At 51.2% G+C, this 18,624-nt stretch overlaps 2 protein-coding genes across 3 annotated transcripts in view; one reads left to right on the forward strand and one right to left on the reverse strand.

Annotated features, from left to right (window-relative positions):
• On the forward strand, nt 1-17,587 carry Casp9 (caspase 9). Of its 2 annotated transcripts, XM_052177965.1 has the most exons (9): nt 2-200; nt 1,230-1,611; nt 2,749-2,783; nt 4,284-4,460; nt 5,034-5,123; nt 5,775-5,922; nt 12,335-12,514; nt 13,222-13,331; nt 14,639-17,587. In XM_052177965.1, exons 1-9 carry the CDS (start codon nt 69-71, stop codon nt 14,729-14,731), a joined length of 1,347 nt encoding a protein of 448 aa, XP_052033925.1. In that variant the 5' UTR covers nt 2-68; the 3' UTR covers nt 14,732-17,587. The 2 variants fall into 2 exon arrangements, with proteins under 2 accessions (XP_052033926.1, XP_052033925.1); XM_052177966.1 differs by lacking the exons at nt 13,222-13,331; nt 14,639-17,587 and adding an exon at nt 13,066-13,215 and having other exon boundaries at nt 1-200.
• Nucleotides 15,978-18,624, reverse strand: part of LOC127681581 (chymotrypsin-like elastase family member 2A) — a 16,364-nt gene continuing 13,717 nt past the window's right edge. Inside the window, exon 8 of the mRNA XM_052177967.1 lies at nt 15,978-16,070. Coding sequence (XP_052033927.1) covers nt 16,053-16,070 — 18 coding nt within the window. The 3' untranslated portion in view covers nt 15,978-16,052. The remainder of the gene's footprint in view (nt 16,071-18,624) is intronic.

The following is an 18,624-nucleotide window of genomic DNA, read 5'->3' on the forward strand; positions in this document are numbered from 1 at the left end:
CGTGGGCGCCGGGGCGGGACCCGGGGGCCGGAAGCGGACGGAACTTGGGGTCCCTCAATCGGCTCGCCATGGACGAGGCCGACCGGCAGCTCCTGCGGCGATGTCGGCTACGCCTAGTGGGCGAGCTGCAAGTCGCGGAGCTCTGGGACGCTTTGCTGAGTCGAGAGCTCTTCACGCGAGACATGATCGAGGATATTCAGGTGCGCCCCGCCCCCTTGTGTCCGTCGCTTTTCCCGCGGCGCAGGTTGGGACTGGGAGGTAGTGGAGAGGTTCTCTGAAGCCACCACGGAGCTCTTTTCTCCCGCTTTGCACCCTGTGCAACCCACGCCCTGGGAAACCATGGTGTGGGAACTCCATTTTTAAAACCTCCCACAATACTGCCCTCTTAGTTCTCCTGAAGAATAAATAGAAGAACTCAAGAACCTCTTTGGTGGAGTGTTTGTTAAAAGCGATTTGTAACCTCCACCCTGTTAGAACTTTTGTTATTTTTTCTTCTCTAGTATAAGGGACCTAGACACCCATTTTAGCCTTTTACTGGCACATTGTACCAGTCACTTGCCCTCTTTGAGTCTCAGTTTCTTGGGCTGTGAAATGGAACAGTGGTCATCCGATCCTAGGGCAAGGACCCATGTCTTTTTTGGCTGGACCTTTATCAAGTGCATGCTTTATAAAGGAGTTTAGAAAAGAAGGAATTTGATGTAGGTCACACAGAAGAATAAATTCAAACATTTGATTTAAAAAAATACACTTTAGCATCTTTGTTCCAGTTGATGCCTCACCACAGGTCTGAAAAGGGAATATTTCTTTCTAAGAGGATATGAGTGACAGGCCCTGGGGGACTGTCTCCATCATCTGTCTTGGAATCTGGCCTGGTCCACTGAAGGAGAATAGAAGAAAGTGGTGTAGAATCAGGTGGTTAACTGCCAAATAATAACAAAAGTAGTCTCAGGGAACACTTTGGGAGGGGCCCAGACTGATCAAGGAGAGTGGTCTGAACAGAAAGTCCTGGTTTTCCAGAAGGCTAATTAAGGAGGATCAGAAGCTGAACTGCCCAGGGAGGCGCTAGCAGCCTCTTATTTCCTTCTCCAGCTAAGTGTGGTCAGAGCAGTTTCCAACCTAGAACCCCAGCACTGGGGAGGCAGATGCTAGGTGAGAAATGGGGGTGGGGGCAGGGTGAGAGCCACATGGATGTCCTTGGGTAATGAGGGTCTGTTTTCCTATCCAAACAGCGTGCAGGCTCTGGGTCTCGGCGGGATCAGGCCAGGCAGCTGGTCACAGATCTTGAGACCCGAGGGAGGCAGGCCCTTCCTCTCTTCATCTCCTGCTTAGAGGACACAGGCCAGGGCACCCTGGCTTCATTCTTGCGAAGCAGTCGGCAAGCAGCCAAGCAGGATCCAGAGGCTGTGAAAGCCCTAGACCACCTGGTGCCTGTGGTCTTGGGACCCATGGGACTCCAGTCAAAGGGGCAGCGTGACTTGGGAAACCTCACACCAGTGGTGGTGGGACCAGAAGAGCTCTGGCCTGCTCGGCTCAGGCCAGAGGTGCCAGAGGTTCTCAGACCAGAAGTACCCAGGCCGGTGGACATTGGTTCTGGCAGAATTCAGGATGTCTGTGAGTATCAAGAAAATGTTTGGTGGGGTAGGTGCAGTGAGGCTATTGGGATGTGTGACTCTGGGTACAGCTCAGATTGAGACTCAGAATTTAATTGTCTTTTTTTCCCTTTTTAAAAGATGTATTTGCTTATGATATGTAAATACACTGTAGCTGTCTTCAGATACTAGAAAAGGGCGTCAGATCTCATTACAGATGGTTGTGAACCACCTTGTGGGTGCTGGGATATGAACTCAGGACCTTCGGAAGAGCAGTCAGTGCTCTTACCCACTGAGCAAGATCTGATTTGGAGGTTCTGTGTTTCTCTCAGTGTTTCGAGAGTGTTGTTCAGGGTTTGCCTTTGGGTTATGGTGGGTGTCTGAAATTACCCAGGCCTGACAGGAGTGTGGGGAAACTGGTTGTCAGGCCTCGGCCCTGCACACACATGTATTGCATGAAGCATACCCCTCCCTCAGTCCTACAAGCTAGATGATGTTGGATTCAGCCCTGTCAGCAAGGAAGCAAAGCCGGGAAGTGAAATGATTTGCCTAAGTGTTGAGGCAACAGAATGTAGGGAAATGCAGCATGCCGGCTGTGTGTGTGTGTGTGTGTGTGTGTGTGTGTGTGTGTACTGCATGCATGTCTGGTGCCCACAGAGGCCACAGTAGGATGTCTTATCTCCTGGAATTGGACTTAAGGATCATTGTGAGCTGTGAAGTATTTGCTGGGATTTGAACCTGGATCTTCTGCATGAACAGCTGAGCCACCTCTCTATCCCTCACCCCCACCTCCCCACCTTTCTGCCATGGAGTTTCATATGAACGGAATCATGCGCTCTGTATTTCAGTGGCTGGCTTGCTCGCTGGGCATTGTGGGTATCACCAGCTGGTCCACCTTAGGCTCTCCCCCAGAGTGGCTGAGTTACAGCTTGAGGCTTTTGAATATGACCTTAGTGAATATTCTCGGCCAACTCCTTTCAAAGGTGTAAGTGTGTGTTTAACCTTGTTGGCAACTCTTAGACACTGCTCCTTACTAGCAATGTCACGTGACTCTCCTCAAGACCTCCACTTCTCTCTTATGGGAGCTGTCCTCACAACTCCTCGGCTTTTCTGGGATGAACCCCAACACCCACATTTCTTCTTTCTCCTGTTTTCCCAGGTGCTCCAGGGAAGAACAGGGGCCATGCAGATACGGTGAGTCCTCATGTGAATAGGGTTCCTCCCCGCCCAAAACCTGGCTGGGGAGTGCGGTAGCAGTCACCACTCCCTATGGCTCCTGACCCCATCCCAGCACTCTGTCCTGTCCTGTCCCACCCATCTGGTCCTGTAAAGTCAGCTCGAACCTAAAGAAGGGATACGCCTCTGGGGTGTCCACTCCAGGGCAAGCCACTCAGACTGTCCTTCCCATGTGTTGGGGACAAGGTGACAAGACCACTCACCCTGCAGAGCCCTGTGCTAGGGAGAAAAGTCAGGCAGAGGAATAGTTAAACAGATCAGACCCATGTGCTGAAACAGGCTGTGGAAGAGGAAGTTCAAGGGCCAGAGCCTGGGGCAAGAGCTGCCTCAGGAGATCAGAGGCTGGGCTCTGGCCCGAGACTGCTCCGATAGAGCCTACCACAGGACCCTCAGTTGAGCCCTGGGTCAGCGCCACCAAGTAGAGTGGTGTTTAAAATCCCTCTGGGCAAATGTGTCTGGGTTGGTTGGATTTTTTGTTTGTTTGCTTGTTTTCTCTTTTGGGGGCAGGGGAAGGTTTGAGACAAAGTTTCTCTGTGTAGTCCTGGTTCCCCAGGAACTCATTTCTAGACCAGGCTGGCCTTGAACTCACAGAGATCTGCCTGCCTCTGTCTCCCAAGTGCTGGGATCAAAGGTGTGTGTGTCACAATCCTCACCTCTTTGTTTGGTGTTTTTTAAGGATTTACTATTTTTATGGATATGGGTGTTCTGCCTACGTGTGTGTCTGCGCACCACGTGTATGCAGTGCCCATGAGCCAGAAGAGGGTGTGGCATCTCCTAGAACTGGAGTAACAGAAGGCTGTGAGCCGCCACATGGCGCTAGAACTTGATCTGAAGTCCTCCTTGAGAGCAGCCGGTGCTCTTAATGGTTGCACTATCTCTCCAGCCTCCCATTTTTGTATTTTTGAAACTAAAAATACAAAATGTCCTAGAACTCAGTATGAAGTCTTGAATTCACTTTGAACTTGTGATAATCTTCCTTTCCCAACTTCCCTGGTTTATGGGGTGTTTGTTTGTTTGCTTGCTTGCTTGTTTAATTGTTTTTGAGTTTTGTTTTTGTGCCTTTGAGACAAAGTCTCTGTGCAGACTAGGCCTGAACACAGCGGTCCACCCGCATTTGCAATACAAACTTTGCCATTAACCTTGTGCGCTGCCATGCCTGGCTGGGCTTATGTGTAGGAGCTACCTAGCTGGGTTATGATTTTCCATCCCCAAATACAAAGATGGCGTGCAGCTCTCTCAGGTATGTGCCACACACCTGCCACTTGTCTGGCTGCTCCTGGGGGTTTTTCTCACTGGAATGTTGGGCGGGGTCCACACGGCTCCCTCAGTGGACAGGAAGACCCCCTGACCTATGCTGGCTCTCCAGACCTGACCACCTAGGTGAGATCCAGGAGTCCGGGCCTCTCCTGAGGGGTGCCCTGAGCCCCCTGATGACACTGGAAACCTGTCATCACATAGGCCTACGCCCTGGATTCGGATCCCTGTGGCCACTGCCTCATCATCAACAATGTGAACTTCTGCCCTTCCTCGGGGCTCAGCATGCGCGCTGGCTCCAACGTGGACTGCGAGAAGCTTCAGCGCCGCTTCCGCTGGCTGCGCTTCCTGGTGGAGGTGAAGAACGACCTGACTGCCAAGGTATAATCGCTGTCCTCCGGGGCACGGTCCTCAGAGAAGCCTCTGTGTCCACAGGACTGTGGACGTGACATGGGTTCAAGCATCACATTGAGTTTCTTCCTTCCTTCCTTCCTTCCTTCCTTCCTTCCTTCCTTCCTTCCTTCCTTTCTTTTTTATTTTTATTTTTATTTTATTTTATTATTATTATTTTTTCAGAGACAGGGTTTCTCTGTATAGCCCTGGCTGTCCTGGAACTCACTCTGTAGACCAGGCTGGCCTCAGAAACCCGCCTGCCTCTGCCTTCCTAAGTGCTGGGGTTAAAGGCAGGTGCCACCACTGCCCGGCAGGGCTGGCTTTCTTAATGCTGGCCACTTGACCTCTTATGCCTCAGTTTCCCAGTTTAAAAGCAAGAGTAATTGTCCCCACAGAGTTATCGTGGGGATTAAGTGGTCGGTGACTAAGCCCAGCACCTTTTCTGGCAAAGGTGCTGCTGTGTCACCTGTGTCCGTCCCTACCTCAGCACGGGGAGCAGAATGCTGTGGCCTTTGGCTGGATCCTGCAAGTCGGATCTCTAACTGTAGCCTTCCCTTGTAGAAAATGGTCACTGCTCTGAGGGAGATGGCGCACCGGGACCACCGCGCCCTGGACTGCTCTGTGGTGGTCATCCTCTCTCATGGCTGCCAGGTAGGGGCCCTCCCTCCTCCTGTCCTTGACAGTCCCTGCAGTATCCCTGCCCCTTCCGTGTCCATGGCCCCCTTAGCTTTGAAGAGGAAGTGGCGAGGCCTTTGTCCCTCCTGTCGTGTCCTCAGGGCCCTGTGGTCCTCTGAGGAGTTGTCTTTGTGGGTGAGCAGTGGATGGGGAAGTCCTGTCCAGGATGGAGAAGGGAGAAGGAAGATCTGTGTGTGCAGATCTCCTACCTGATTCAGAAACCAAACGCAGCTCTCCTGGTACTCCATGGCTGCTGTGTCCCCGGGCAGGGACACAGGACATTGGGACCCGTCTGGTGCTTGGCCACGGATGTACTAATTCGTTGTGGCTAAGTCCCTCTTCCCGTCCAGGTCTCTGGATGATGCCGACACTGGCGGTAGGGGAACAGCTGGTCTAGACACAGCTGACCTGCACTCTCAGACTCCTTGGCTCCCATAATTAAGTGAGTCTAGGTCCCTTGGAATAGATGCTGACCAGCCTGCTCCATCCTGGTTAATCCGGTGTCCCCACCTAGGGCTTTCCGAATGTGGACCTCCCCACACAAAGCCTTGGGACAGGCCTCTGGATTTCTACCGAGAGTCTTTCGTAGCCAAGGTGTTTTTATAACCATGGTGCCTTGTCCTCTAGGCCAGCCACCTCCAGTTCCCGGGTGCTGTCTATGGCACTGATGGATGCTCCGTGTCCATCGAGAAAATTGTGAACATCTTCAATGGGTCCGGCTGCCCGAGCCTGGGAGGGAAGCCCAAGCTGTTCTTCATCCAGGCCTGCGGTGGTGGTGAGTGGCCTCAAGCCTGCTGGGAGCACAGCTGGCAGGGAAGGGGCCACTGCCTCTTCCCTTCCCCACCTCAGCCCCTCACTGTGTCCGTGGGGTTCTCCACACATCCCTGGTATACGTCCAGTAGGACTTCTACCTCGCCACCACAGGCCTAGCATCCACTGAGGGGCTGGTTGCAATGATGTCACAGGTTTGTGTGACTTTGATAGCTTCAGCCCCAGAGTTTCAGTAAAAATAGAGCAAGGGAGATGGCTCCACCTGTGCATGGCATGCAAGCGTGGAGCTCTTGAGTCTGAGGCAGGCACAGCGGTGCCCACCTGTAATCCCACACGCACACAGAGCAAAGGAGAGAGTAGAAAGACCCTTCAGTTCACCTTGGCCCCCATCTCCTGACCTCTGACCTCTGACATCTGGTTCAGACCCCATTTCTACCGTCCCAGGGAAAGTGCACTGAGCGTCAAGGAGAAACTAAGGAAACTAAGGAATTCCCAGGAGCCCAGGGGTATGAGGGACTTTGTTTTATGCTTGGTGCCTTACTCTGTTTTCTGTCGCTATAATGGAACAGCACAGGCTAGGTCATATGTAAAGGAGGGAGGCTTATTACCTCATGATCCGGAAGCAGAAAATCCCGAACCATGGTGCTGGTTCTGCTGAGGGCTTGTCGAATTCTTGTCAGACTTTAATATGGTGGACAGCTTCACATGACAAAACAGTACCTGTGCTAGCTGCTCTTCCTGCCACCACCTCTCTTTCCCTCTCTCCCTTTCTCACGATGACTTTTAAGATACATCACCCTTGAATCTGAACTTCTGTACTTACAAAATCATATAAATAGCCGTGCCTGGGTAACACCTTTATTTTATACCTCTGACTTGCAGGGTGTGGTGGTTCACACTGCCACCTCTTCTTCCTCCTTATATTTATTATTGTTGTTGTTGTTTTGTTGTCAATATTATTATTGTTATTATTAATTATTTATTTGCATCCCAAATGTTGCCCCCCCCAAAGACTTATTTATTTTGCATATATGAATGCTCTATCTGCATGTATATCTACATACCAGAAGAGGGCATCAGATCCCAATATAGGTGATTGTAAACCAACATGTGGTTACTGGGAATTGAACTCAGGACCTCTGGAAGAACAGACAGTGCTCTTAACTGCTGAGCCATCTCTCCAGCCCACACTTTAATCCCAGCATTCAGAGGGCAGAGACAGGTGGATCTCTGTGAGTTTAAGGCCAGTCTGGTCTACATAGTGAGTTCCAGGCCAACCAGAGCTGTACAGTGAGACCCTATGTCTTAGTTGGGGTTACACTACTGTGAAGAGACACATGACAAAGGCATAAGGGATGACATTTAATTGGGACAGGCTTACAGTTCCTGAGGCTCAGTCCATTCACATCAGGGCAGGGAACATGGCAGCATCCAGGTAGACATGGCGCTGGAGAAGGGGCTGAGAGTTCTGCAGTTTGATCTGATTGCAGCCAGAAGACACCCCCAAGCAGCCAGAAGGAGGGTCTCTTACACACTGGGCAGAGCTTCAAAGCCCACCCTCACAAGGCCACACCTACTCCAACTCCTCCTAATAGTGTCACGCCCCATGGGCCAGGCATATTCAAACCACCACAGCCTATCTCCTAAATACATAAACAAGCAAACAAACCTCTGACTTTAGCATTACATGCTTTTGTTTTGTTTTGCTTTCCAAGCCTGGCACCTGCCGGTCTTACAAAGAACAAATAAACAAGCCAGCAAACAACTCTAGCGGCTGGGAGATGGGTCAGTGGTTAAGCACTGTTGCTGCTCTTCTAGAGAGGACGGGAGTTTGCTTTCCAGCACCCACAACTGTTTGCACCTTTAGGCCCAAGGCATAGGATTCTCTTTTCTGCTCACACATTCACATAAACATACCCACATAAGTAAAACTTCATATTTTAATTTTTTTCTTTCACCCTCAAGCAACTGAGATTAAAGGATAAAAACACTTTTTTTTTTAAACCTAGGAAGGAGTGGCACTCAACTGTAATCACAACATTTGGGAGGTGGAGGCAGGAACATCAGGAGTTCAAGGCCTTCCTCAGCTACATGGTGAATTTGAGGCTAGTAAGACCATGTCTTTAAGGAAAAAAAGAAGTCCTCATTTTTTAGGGGACTAAAACAGGAAGACTCCTTGAGTCCAGGAGTTTGAAAACAACCTGGGGAACAGGGAGTGTTCACACGTGTACATACACACACACACACACACACACACAAACACCCACACATACATACACACACATACATACACTCACACACACACACACACGCCTAAGAACAAAACAAATGAGTAATGTTTCTAGCATATTAGGAACTCTGACATCCTGTCTAGGGATCCTCTTCTATCCCAGGCCCTGGGGTTTGGACGTCTGTAAGGCATGTCACTGCTTTGTCCCTGATCGTGAGTTTGCAGAGAAGTGGGTGCTGTGAACCAGGGTGCTGCCTGGCTTGCCCTAGGGACATGGTACACCCCATGTCCTGTAACACAGGTTCTCTGGATGCTTGGCTAATCCTGTGTTTGGGATCATCTAGAGGAGCAGGTCTCAGGCATTCAAGAAGTGTTTATTGGGCACCTGTTGTATACATCAGGTTCTAGAAATAGAAGAGAGAGTGTCTGACCCCTAGACTTTATAACTTTAACCTGAACAAGTGTTAAGTCATTTCAGGATTCATGCTTTTAAGCTGGCAAGGAAGGATTCAGCTGTGTCACTAAGTCCTGGATTGGTCACTAACTCATTGTGTTGCCCTGGGCCGTCACCTTTAGAAGTCTCAGTGAGTGGGGATCGTAATGTAGAATGTCTGAATTGTACATGCGCAGTGCCTGGCTCCTTTAAGTCACTGAAACCTGCCCAGCAGCGGTGGCACACGCCTTTGATCTTAGCACTCTGGAGGCAGAGGCAGGCAGGTCTCTCTGAGTTTGAGGCCAGCCCTGGTCTACAGAAGTTTTAGGATAGCCAAGATTACACAGAGAAACCCTGTCTTGAAAACCCAAAATAAACCAAAACCAAACAACCAACCAAACAAACAAAACCAGAAAACAAAACAACCCCGAAATCTCACGTACCCCGACTACCCCCAGAGCTCAGGGGTACCCGCACTTCCCTTTCTTGTGCCAGTGCTCTTTGGTCTAATATTGGCATCATGGATGGAAGTAACTGCTCCCTCCAGTCGTGGAGACGTCCCCTTGTTCACCCCATTTCTGCTCTAGGCTGTTCTGAGATGACGCTCTAACACCGAACCCTGAGAGACACAGAGGGAACAAGGGGCAGAGCTGTGTGGGATGCCGGCTCCCAGGATGCCCGCGACTGATTGCTTGTCTTTGCCTTTGCTGACCTGGATCCTGCCTCTGCGCCTGCCCTCGCTCTTCCCAGCACAGCCTTCCCAGAGTGCACCAGGCTCTTGGTTATTAATTTATTGATTTATTGATTTTTATACTTTGAGATGTAACCCCTGCTGTCCTGGGAGACATGTAGACCAGACTGCCCTCAAACTTATAGACATCCGCCCACCTCCATGATGGGATTAAAGGTGTGCGCCACAACACCTGGCTGTTTGGTTTTTCAGTCTTATGTATGTGGGTGTTTTCAGGTCTGTGGACCACACGGGTATGGGAGCCTGTGAGGGCCAGAGGGCGCGTGAGATCACCTGGAGCTGCAGTTAGAACTGGCTGTGAGCTGCCATGTGGCTGGTGATCAGAACCAGACCTGGCTTCTCTGCAAGAGCGCCCAGTGCGTTCACCTGCTGAGCCATCTCTCCAGCTCCCAGTTCCTCCTATCCCTCTGCTTACAATTTAATGCCATTGCGTCCAGGAAGTCTTCCCTAGTACCCGCTTCCTTGACAAGGTTAATCCCAGCACTTGGGAAGCAGAAGCAGGAGCGTCTCTCTTGAGTTCAAGGCTAGGTAGTCTTCATAGTGAGTCTCAGGACAGCCAGAGCTATAGAGAGAGATCAAAAAATTAGTTTCAGGCCAACCTGGGCTACTTGAGATCCTGTCTACCCTTCGAAATTGTTCCCCCTTGTGGAATTCAAGTCTCTTTGTCTAGCTCTGTCCTCACCAGGAAATGTGACCTGCTGTTCAATGCTGTTGCCACCTGGTGGTGCTGTGTCACCTGTGAACAGAAACAGTGACTTTCCTACTTCAGCTGGCGGGGTATCCTCTTCACACAGATGCAAATGTCGGCTCAGGGTTTTGGTGGCTCTACTGTTGCTGTTCTTTTTTCTTTTCTATATTCTTTGTTTACATTCCAAATGATTTCCCCTTTCCCGGTTCCCCCCTCCCCTTAAGTCCCATAAGCCCTCTTCCCTCCGCCCATTCTCTAATCACCCCCCTCCCATTTCTCTGTCCTGGTACTCCCCTACAATGCTGCATCAAGCCTTTCCAGGACCAGGGCCCTCTTCTTGCTTCATCTTGGGAATCATTTAATATGTTAATTGTGTCTTGAGTATTCAGAGCTTCTGGGCTAATATCCACTTATCAGTGACTGCATTCCATGTGTATTCTTTTGTGATTGGGTTACCTCACTTAGGATGATACTTTCCAGTTCCAACCATTTGCCTATAAATTTCATGAATTCAGTCACCATTTTCATTTAAAAGACGACGTATTACCTATCCTTTGTTAGGTGGTGGCACAGAGCCAGGCTTTGAAAAGGTTCCCTAGAGCCAGTTAGGGATGTGGTGTTGTCAGTGTATCATACAGTGTGACATTCTTGGCCAGAGCCCAGCGTGGCTCAGACAGGTGCTGCCCCCCTCATCCCCCCAACCCCCCACCCCTGGTCCATACTGGAGAGCTTATGCAGAGCAGGCAGAAAGCAGCCACAGGCAGCCACAGCAGCTGAGGGCTTGCATGCTGAGGGGACCTTCCGCCTCCTGCTGTATGTTGTTACTGGGATCAGCTTTGCATATAGACAGGGTTGTGCTCACCTGTGGCTTGGCGCCACATGCAGTTTGCAGACAGAGGATGGCACATGAATAGACGTGCGGCTGGTGTCCCTTTCCAACTGGTGTCCCTCTCCGACTCGTTCTTCTGCTTTCCCGTGTCACTTCCCGACAGTGGCCGTCTGGGTACTGACCACTTTTCAGCTCACACTGGTCAGGGCTCTCTGTAGAGGGCCTTGGGCCACACTGCGTTATTTTCTTAGGAAATTGTGGGGCTAAGAGGTGCACACATACTGGGTGGTGGTGGCGCACGCCTTTAATCCCAGCACTTGGGAGGCAGAGGCAGGCGGATTTCTGGGTTCGAGGCCAGCCTGATCTATAGAGTGAGTTCCAGGACAGCCAGGGCTATACAGAGAAATCCTGTCTCGAAAAAACCAAAACCCAAAAATCAAAAAAACAAAACAAAACAAAACAAACAAACAAACAAAAAAGAGGTGCACACATTGACACAGATTTTGTTAGCTGCAATGTATGTCTGTGTGCACACACACACACATAAAACCTAGCATGTATGCTCACACTTGTGCATGCATGTTCGTGGAGGTTAGAGGACAACTTGAAGTTCTCTCCTTCCACCCTCTGGGATCCAGGCTTAGCAGCAAGTGCCCAAACTTACTGAGCCACTTTGTCAGGGGCTCCCCTATTTGGTATAGTTTGCATTCTCTGTTGTGGGGTACCATCAGTTAATTAGGGTAGCTGGAAAAATACAAATGGTTGGGCCTGTTAGCACAGACCTGTCATCTCTGCTGTCGAGGAAGCCGAGGCAGGGTGATCAAAGGTCAAAGCCAGGGCCTAGGGAGATACAGCAGTGGCCAAGCGGGCGCACTGTTGTAGAGGACCCTGTTCAGTTCCCAGCACAAGCGCTGGGCAGCTTCCTGAAACTGCATCCAGATCCGACGCCCTCTTCTGGCCGCTGTGGGTATAATTGTACTCATGCATATACACCACCTCCACACATAAACATAAATAACTTGTTTACGCCTTTAATCCCAGCACTTGGGAGGTAGAGGCAGGTGGATCTTTGGTGAGTTCGAGGCCAGCCTGGTCTTCAGAGTGAGTTCCAGGTCAGCCAGGGCTGTATAAGTGTACCTCGTCATAGCCGGTTTCTGTTTCCTTCCTGTGTGGCAGAGCTCGCTTGGGAAACCTTTCGGTCCAGGCCTTTCCCCCTCCAGGAGAAGCATCCTGTGCCGTAGTGACATTAGTGATGTTAGGTGACTGTTTTTTTTTTTTTTTTTAAGATTTATTTATTATTATATATAAGTACACTGTAGCTGTCTTCAGACATTCCAGAAGAGGGTGTCAGATCTCATTACAGATGTTTGTGAGCCATCATGTTATTGCTGGGATTTGAACGCAGGACCTCCGGAAGAGGAGTCAGTACTCTTAACCACTGAACCATCTCTCCAGCTCTAGGTGACTGTTTTTTGCTTCCTGCAGAGCAGAAAGACCGCGGCTTTGAGGTGGCCTGCATGTCCTCTCAAGGCAGGGCCTTCGACAGTGACTCTGAGCCAGATGCTGTCCCGTATCAGGAAGGCCCACGGGCCTTGGACCAGTTGGATGCCGTGTCAAGTTTGCCCACCCCCAGTGACATCCTTGTGTCTTACTCTACCTTCCCAGGTGAGCTCATCCGCACACCCGCCCCAGCCCAGGACAGCTGTGCCAAGGCCTTGTTTCTGCCAGGCACAGCCTATGGGGTCCTCAGCAGGTTTTTCATGTTCCCCGCACCCACCCAGGGTGCAGTAGGCAAGGCTTCAGAAGGGCAGGCACATTAAGAGCAGTAATCCGAGTTGGGGGTTGTCCTGCAGAGTACACTAGGGAGGGGACCGGCATGCCCCTCAGTCCAGGGCCTGGCACGAGGTGGTAAGGTGCATCCTCCATCCTTCATGAGACCCCTGACTTCTCAGAACCTTGATTTCCATGCTGAGAACACGAGAGCCACAGCCAGTCAAGTAGTGTTGAGGGTGAAGGGTAGCGGGGTGCCAGGGAGACTGGGGCCGCCCTTGCCACAAGTCAGTGAGCCACAGTCCGGGTCTGTGCAGTCTGCACGCTCCTCCAGGACCGTGCTCCTCCAGGACCGTGCTCCTCCAGGACCGTGCTCCTCCAGGACCGTGCTCCTCCAGGACCGTGCTCCTCCAGGACTGTGCTCCTCCAGGACCGTGCTCCTCCAGGACCGTGCTCCTCCAGGACCGTGCTCCTCCAGGACCGTGCTCCTCCAGGACCGTGCTCCTCCAGGACCGTGCTCCTCCAGGACTGTGCTCCTCCAGGACCGTGCTCCTCCAGGACCGTGCTCCTCTGAGAGTTCAGCCTTTCTCCTCTTCCTGCAGGTTTTGTCTCCTGGAGGGACAAGACCAGTGGCTCCTGGTACATCGAGACCTTGGATGGCGTTCTGGAGCAGTGGGCTCGCTCTGAAGACCTGCAGTCCCTCCTCCTCAGGGTGAGCATTTCTTCCTCAGGGCAGAGAGGCCTGGGGAACAGCGCAGCGGTCCCTAGCCGGATGCAAAGGCTGACGGGCCCTGACAGAGAGTCAGGGAGTGCTTTGCCTCTCAAATGAGGAACGTGACTCAACCATGGAGATGACGTTGGGCCTGTTTGCAAAGTGCCACCTTCCCTGCCTACTTAGAGACAGACGCCCAGACAGACACCCAGGTCACACATGAGAGTGGTCTTAAGTGCCGGGTGGGGTGGCTCAGTAGCAAAAGTTTGGTTCCCTAGAGCCTGGCCATGTTCCTCCCCATGGGCCCCATGGGAGTACCCCCACATGCTCTCCTTTTAGATAGGGTCTCTTGTAGCCCAGGCTGGCCTAGAACTTGCTGTGTAGTGGCTAATGACCTTGAACTTTTGATTCTCCTGCCTCTACTTCCTGGGTGCTTGGATTACAGGTGTTGACCACCACAGCCAATTTATGCAGCGCTGGGGGTGGGTGGAGCTACATTCCCAAGCCCATGTCATTGACTCTTGACCATCAAGCATTGTGATTCTGTCCAGTGTGTCCCCTACCTGCCTGCCTCAGTGAGAATGAATAGGGAGGGGCCTAACAGCCCCTCCCCTTTCAGGGCCTAACAGCCCCTCCCCTTTCAGGGCCTAGCAGCCCCTCCCCTTTCAGGGCCTAACAGCCCCTTCCCTTTCAGGGCCTAACAGCCCCTCCCCTTTCAGGGCCTAACAGCCCCTCCCCTTTCAGGGCATTTGCTCCCCTTGGGGACCCTGAGAGTTTCCACTGCTTTGCTCAGATAACACACTCTAGAGCTTAGGGGTCACTTCTGGTCCTGAGGTAGGACCCTACAGGGCAGGGGACAGCCAGGGCCAAGCAGGACACATGTGGTCTCTGGGTCGTCGTCTCCCATCTTTCTTGCCCCAGCAACCTTTCAGTCTGATTAGAACTGTGAATTTTTGTATTAGAAAACTTATTCAGGTAGCAGCGGCATACTCCTTTAATCCCAGCACTTGGGTGTCAGATGTAGGAAGATCTCCGAGTCCGGTCTAGTGTGAGTTCCAGAACAGCAGGGGCTAACCTATCTCAAACAAACAAACACCAAAAAACAAACAAACAAACAAAAGAAACCCCTTGAATTTTCCGTTCTTTTACAGTAGCTAAGGGGTGTTCTATAACCTACCTCAGGAGGTTGTAGGTGGAGTCACCTTCTGATGGCCCCGTTAGTGGCCCTCTAATTAGGCCCCTTCTTAGCCCTTGCCTTAGCCAAGGACACTGCACCCACAGATTACCCCTGTGCTTCTGTTTTGCAGGTTGCCAATGCTGTTTCCGAGAAAGGGATTTATAAGCAGATTCCTGGTTGTTTTAACTTCCTCCGGAAAAAGCTGTTTTTTAAAACATCATGAGGCTGGGGGCTGCCCTCTGCCTCATTATCTCCCCGAAGCCCTCACAGCCTATAGGTGGGCCAAGGCCAGAACTGTCCTGCGAAGCAAGGATTGTGTAACTGGGGCAGGCTGCTCTTTCCCTTCTCAGATGCAGACAGGCTCCTAGCCGCTTCCGGTTTGGAGGGCAGTGTGTGTAGGGGTGGGGTAGGGTGGGGGAACAGAGCACCGTGGATGTCGCCTGGCTGCTTCATCTGTGGTTAGGACTGTGGCCTGGGACTCCCAGGCCTCTCTAGAACAGGGCTTCTCTGGCTATGTACTACTGACTCGTGGGGTTGTATAATCCTGTCAGGGGACTGGCCCGTGTGTTGAAGGGTATTTTAAGCCATCTCTGGTGTCCACTTGCCAGCTGCCAGGAGTGCCCATCCTGAGATCTGCCAACCAGAAATGTCTTCAGGCATTGTCACATGTGCCCTGGGGGACATTACAGCAGCACCATCACCACCCTCAGGCCATTGCCCACAGGGGTCTGTGGCTGCAGACACACCAGCCTCTCTCCATCCCAGACCCACCCACAGTCCAGCTGGCCTAGTGTGAATACCTGGCTCTGGGCTGCGTCTCATGGAAGTTTCCAGAAAGGTTAATTCCTCCTTGAGCATGTGCCTTTTGCCTGTGTCACCCCCACCCCGCTCTGTTCTTCCTACAAAGGAGACATGCTTTTTCCTGGGCTTTTCTCTGTGTCTTCCAAAGTCCCTGTCGGAGCTCAGGATGCGTTCCGAGGTGGGAGCCAGGAGTCCTCACAGATCAAGTCTCCTGTCTGAAGGATCTTGGTTACCCTAGTGGGAACAACTGGACAGAGTTCTGCTGTTCCGAGTCTCCCAGTGTCTTCCTTGCTAAGTGAGCCTGGTTCCCAGGTGGCAGTGACCAGGCAATACCGAAGGGCTGGAAAATGTGCCATCCTCTGTCTTTAAAGCTGTTCTGACTTTCACTTATTTTTCTTTCTAGTTTTATCTGCTCTTCACTTTGTGACAATACCCTTGAGTTTAGATGGTAGGGGTGTGCCAAGCCTTGTTTTGTTTTTTGTTTTTGTTTTGTTTGAGCCAGGGTCTGACTTTGTAGCCCAGGCTGGCCTGGAAATCTCCATCCCACTGCTTCCTGAGTACGGGGATTATAGCTTGTCCCACAGCCCCAGGCCCCTCCTGAAAGGGTGTTGCTTTCAGGTCCCTGAGCTCAGGATGTCAGGGTAAGAAGACAGACTCATCCCAGGATGTGATTCTGAAGTCACTTTATTACTGTTTCCTTTCTGTGGCCTTTCCAAGGTGCCGAGTTGCAGAGATGTCTTTGCTTAGTTCTTAGCAATCACCTGTAGGACACACAGGAGAGTGAGGATGTTAACCTGAGTTCAGTGACTCTCAGGGCCAAGAGGTATGGGCGCAGTTTCCCCTCCTGTTAAGAAGGGTCTTAGCCTAGAGTCCTGCTTGGGTGTCAGGCCAGGAAACCAGGAATCGCCAAATGTACTGATGGGTGTGGCTTTTTGATGTAATTTTTTTCTTTGTTTTCTTCTGAGACTGGGTCTCTGTGTCCCCCCCCCCCCCCCTGGCTGTCCTGGAACTCACCATGTAGACAAGATTGGCCTCTGAGTACTGGTATTAAAAGTGTGCACCACTACACAGGCCAATTTGTTTCTTAAAATTACTATTTGAGGCACTAACTAGTGTATGGGGTGAGGCTATCCCTTGCTTTCCAAGACCACTTAAAAGCAGGATCAAATGCTTTTTTGGGGGTGTGTCTTTCTGGTGCTGGGATGGAGCCCAGGGTCTCACATACTATGCACTGGTTCTGCCACAGAAGCTACACAACAACCCTTGGCGTCTTCCTTTCTTTTTTCTGAGACTGGTTTCTCATAACTCAGGATGGCTTCAAAGTTGCTATGTAGCCAAGGATGACCTTGAGCTCCTGGCCCTCCCACCTGCACCGGGGCTTGGGTTCCTTCTTCGCTTCTGACTTACAGGCTCCGTAACCCAGCGGAGCTTCGGGGTTTCTGTAGCATGAGCACACAGATCAGAGCACAAGCTTCTGTGTCTGACGTTGCTCACTGCAGCAGCCTGGATGTTAAAAACAGAACCCAGAGCCAGGTGGTGGTGGGCGCGCACCTTTAATCCCGGCACAGGGAGGGCAGGAGGATCTTTGTGAGTTGGAGGCTAGCCTGGTCTACAGAGCGAGTTCTAGGGCAGCTAGAGCTATACAGAGAGACCCAGTTTTGAAAAACAAACAAACAGAAAACCCCACCAGAAGCCAGATTAAATGTCTCTCATGATGTTTGTGCTGAAGACACCACCTCGCCGTTCAGAATGACAGGTGACAGCTGAGTTCATTAAACAAGGTAAATGTGTCTGCGGCTTTTGGTTAGCAGACAATCTACGCATGTAGCTGTGGCATTTTCTTTGCTGTTTGTTTTGAGGCTGGGACTCCCTGTGTAGCCTAGGCTGGCCTTCTTATCACCATGCTTGGCTACATTTGGTTAGTTGGTTTTGTTTGAGACAAGGTCTCACGTAGCCCAGGCTGCCCTTAAAGCAATCCTCCTGCCTCTGATTCCCAAGTGCTGGCCATTATACATCTGCACCACCATGTCTGGCAATATAGGATTTTGTTTTGTTTTGTTTGTTTTGCATTTTTGGCTTACATGCACACGAGGCCCAGGTGAACACAGAACATAGAATTCACAGTGATTGCCTCTGTGAGGTGGGAGCAAAGGCTGAAGCCAGGGGAATCTTCATTCCTTATGTGATACGCTCCCGTGTTTCTTTTAAAAGCAATATTTTTAATAAAGAGATGTATTCCCTTCTGAACAAAACAATAAAGCTGTGATTGCTGAAGGCTCCCATGTTGGCATTTTTCAGTGGACGTTTGCTGAAAGGTTGAATGCCCGGGGTCGTTTGTGCCTTTTGTGGGCGGCCTGGCTAGCCTCGGCTCACCACCTAAGGCTGTCTAGGCAGGTGTGTTCCTAGGCACCCCCTCAGGGTTGCAGCTGTGTCTACAGACCACACACACACATACACACACACACACACACACACACACACAGCCTTGGGCTGGGATCGTGTGAGACTCCCATTGTCTGCCTGCAGCTTCTCCAGGGACAGCTGGCTGCTCAGTGCTCGACCCCTGCCCGCCTGTCCCCCGGCATTCTACCACACTGGCTGCTCTCCCAGGAAAGCAGGGGGCGCTGCCCAGGTACCCAGCAAGGTTTGCTTTCCCCTTTTCGTCTTCCTGACTCCTACGCCCCACCATCTGCCTTGCAGTGTCTGCCTGTGGCTGGGAACAGCAGGTGCTGGGACAACAGGTCACGATGTGGGTCCCTAAGGTGCTGCCAGGCTCAGCTGGGAACTAACTAAGGCAGCAGCAGCTGGGACCACAAACGGATCTAAGGATCTGGCTGACACTAAGCCCGGAAGCATCTTTCCACCCAATCACTGAGGCTCCTTTGAAAAGCTCTAAGCTGGTTTTCGATGATTTCCCTTTGTCAAAATGTAGTCGTGGCTCAATCAAAACAAACTAAAATGGAAAATAAAACACAAAAACTTCCAAACCCTAAGTTGAAAATCAAGTTCTCTTGATTTTTCCATTTTTCTCTAACTTACTTAAAAAGAAAAAAAGCAAAGTGAAGAAGTTAAAAAACAAAACAAAAACCTTTCCTTGTGCGTGGGCAGCGCATGTGTAACAGGGCACATCCAGGGATTGAACTCAGGTCATCAATCAGGCTTGGCACCAAGCCCCTTTATCCCACTGATCCATTTCTGAACCCTGACAAACTTTCTTGGGAGCTCTGGGCTTGAGTCCAGTTGGGTGCCCGCACAGACCCAGCAGACAAAGGGCCGAGAAGCGGGCAGGCGAGAGCGGGCAGGGCTGGAGACAGC

This window comes from Apodemus sylvaticus, chromosome 3 (genome assembly GCF_947179515.1).
Source record: "Apodemus sylvaticus chromosome 3, mApoSyl1.1, whole genome shotgun sequence".
Classification (NCBI taxonomy): Eukaryota; Metazoa; Chordata; class Mammalia; order Rodentia; family Muridae; genus Apodemus; species Apodemus sylvaticus.

Coding starts and splice junctions, on each gene's coding strand:
- Casp9 (XM_052177965.1), top strand. CDS start 69: ATGGACGAGGCCGACCGGCAGCTCCTGCGGCGATGTCGGCTACGCCTA. Junction 2,784..4,283: donor ACAGGGGCCATGCAGATACG/GTGAGTCCTCAT, acceptor GTCATCACATAG/GCCTACGCCCTGGATTCGGA. Junction 12,515..13,221: donor GTCTTACTCTACCTTCCCAG/GTGAGCTCATCC, acceptor CTCTTCCTGCAG/GTTTTGTCTCCTGGAGGGAC.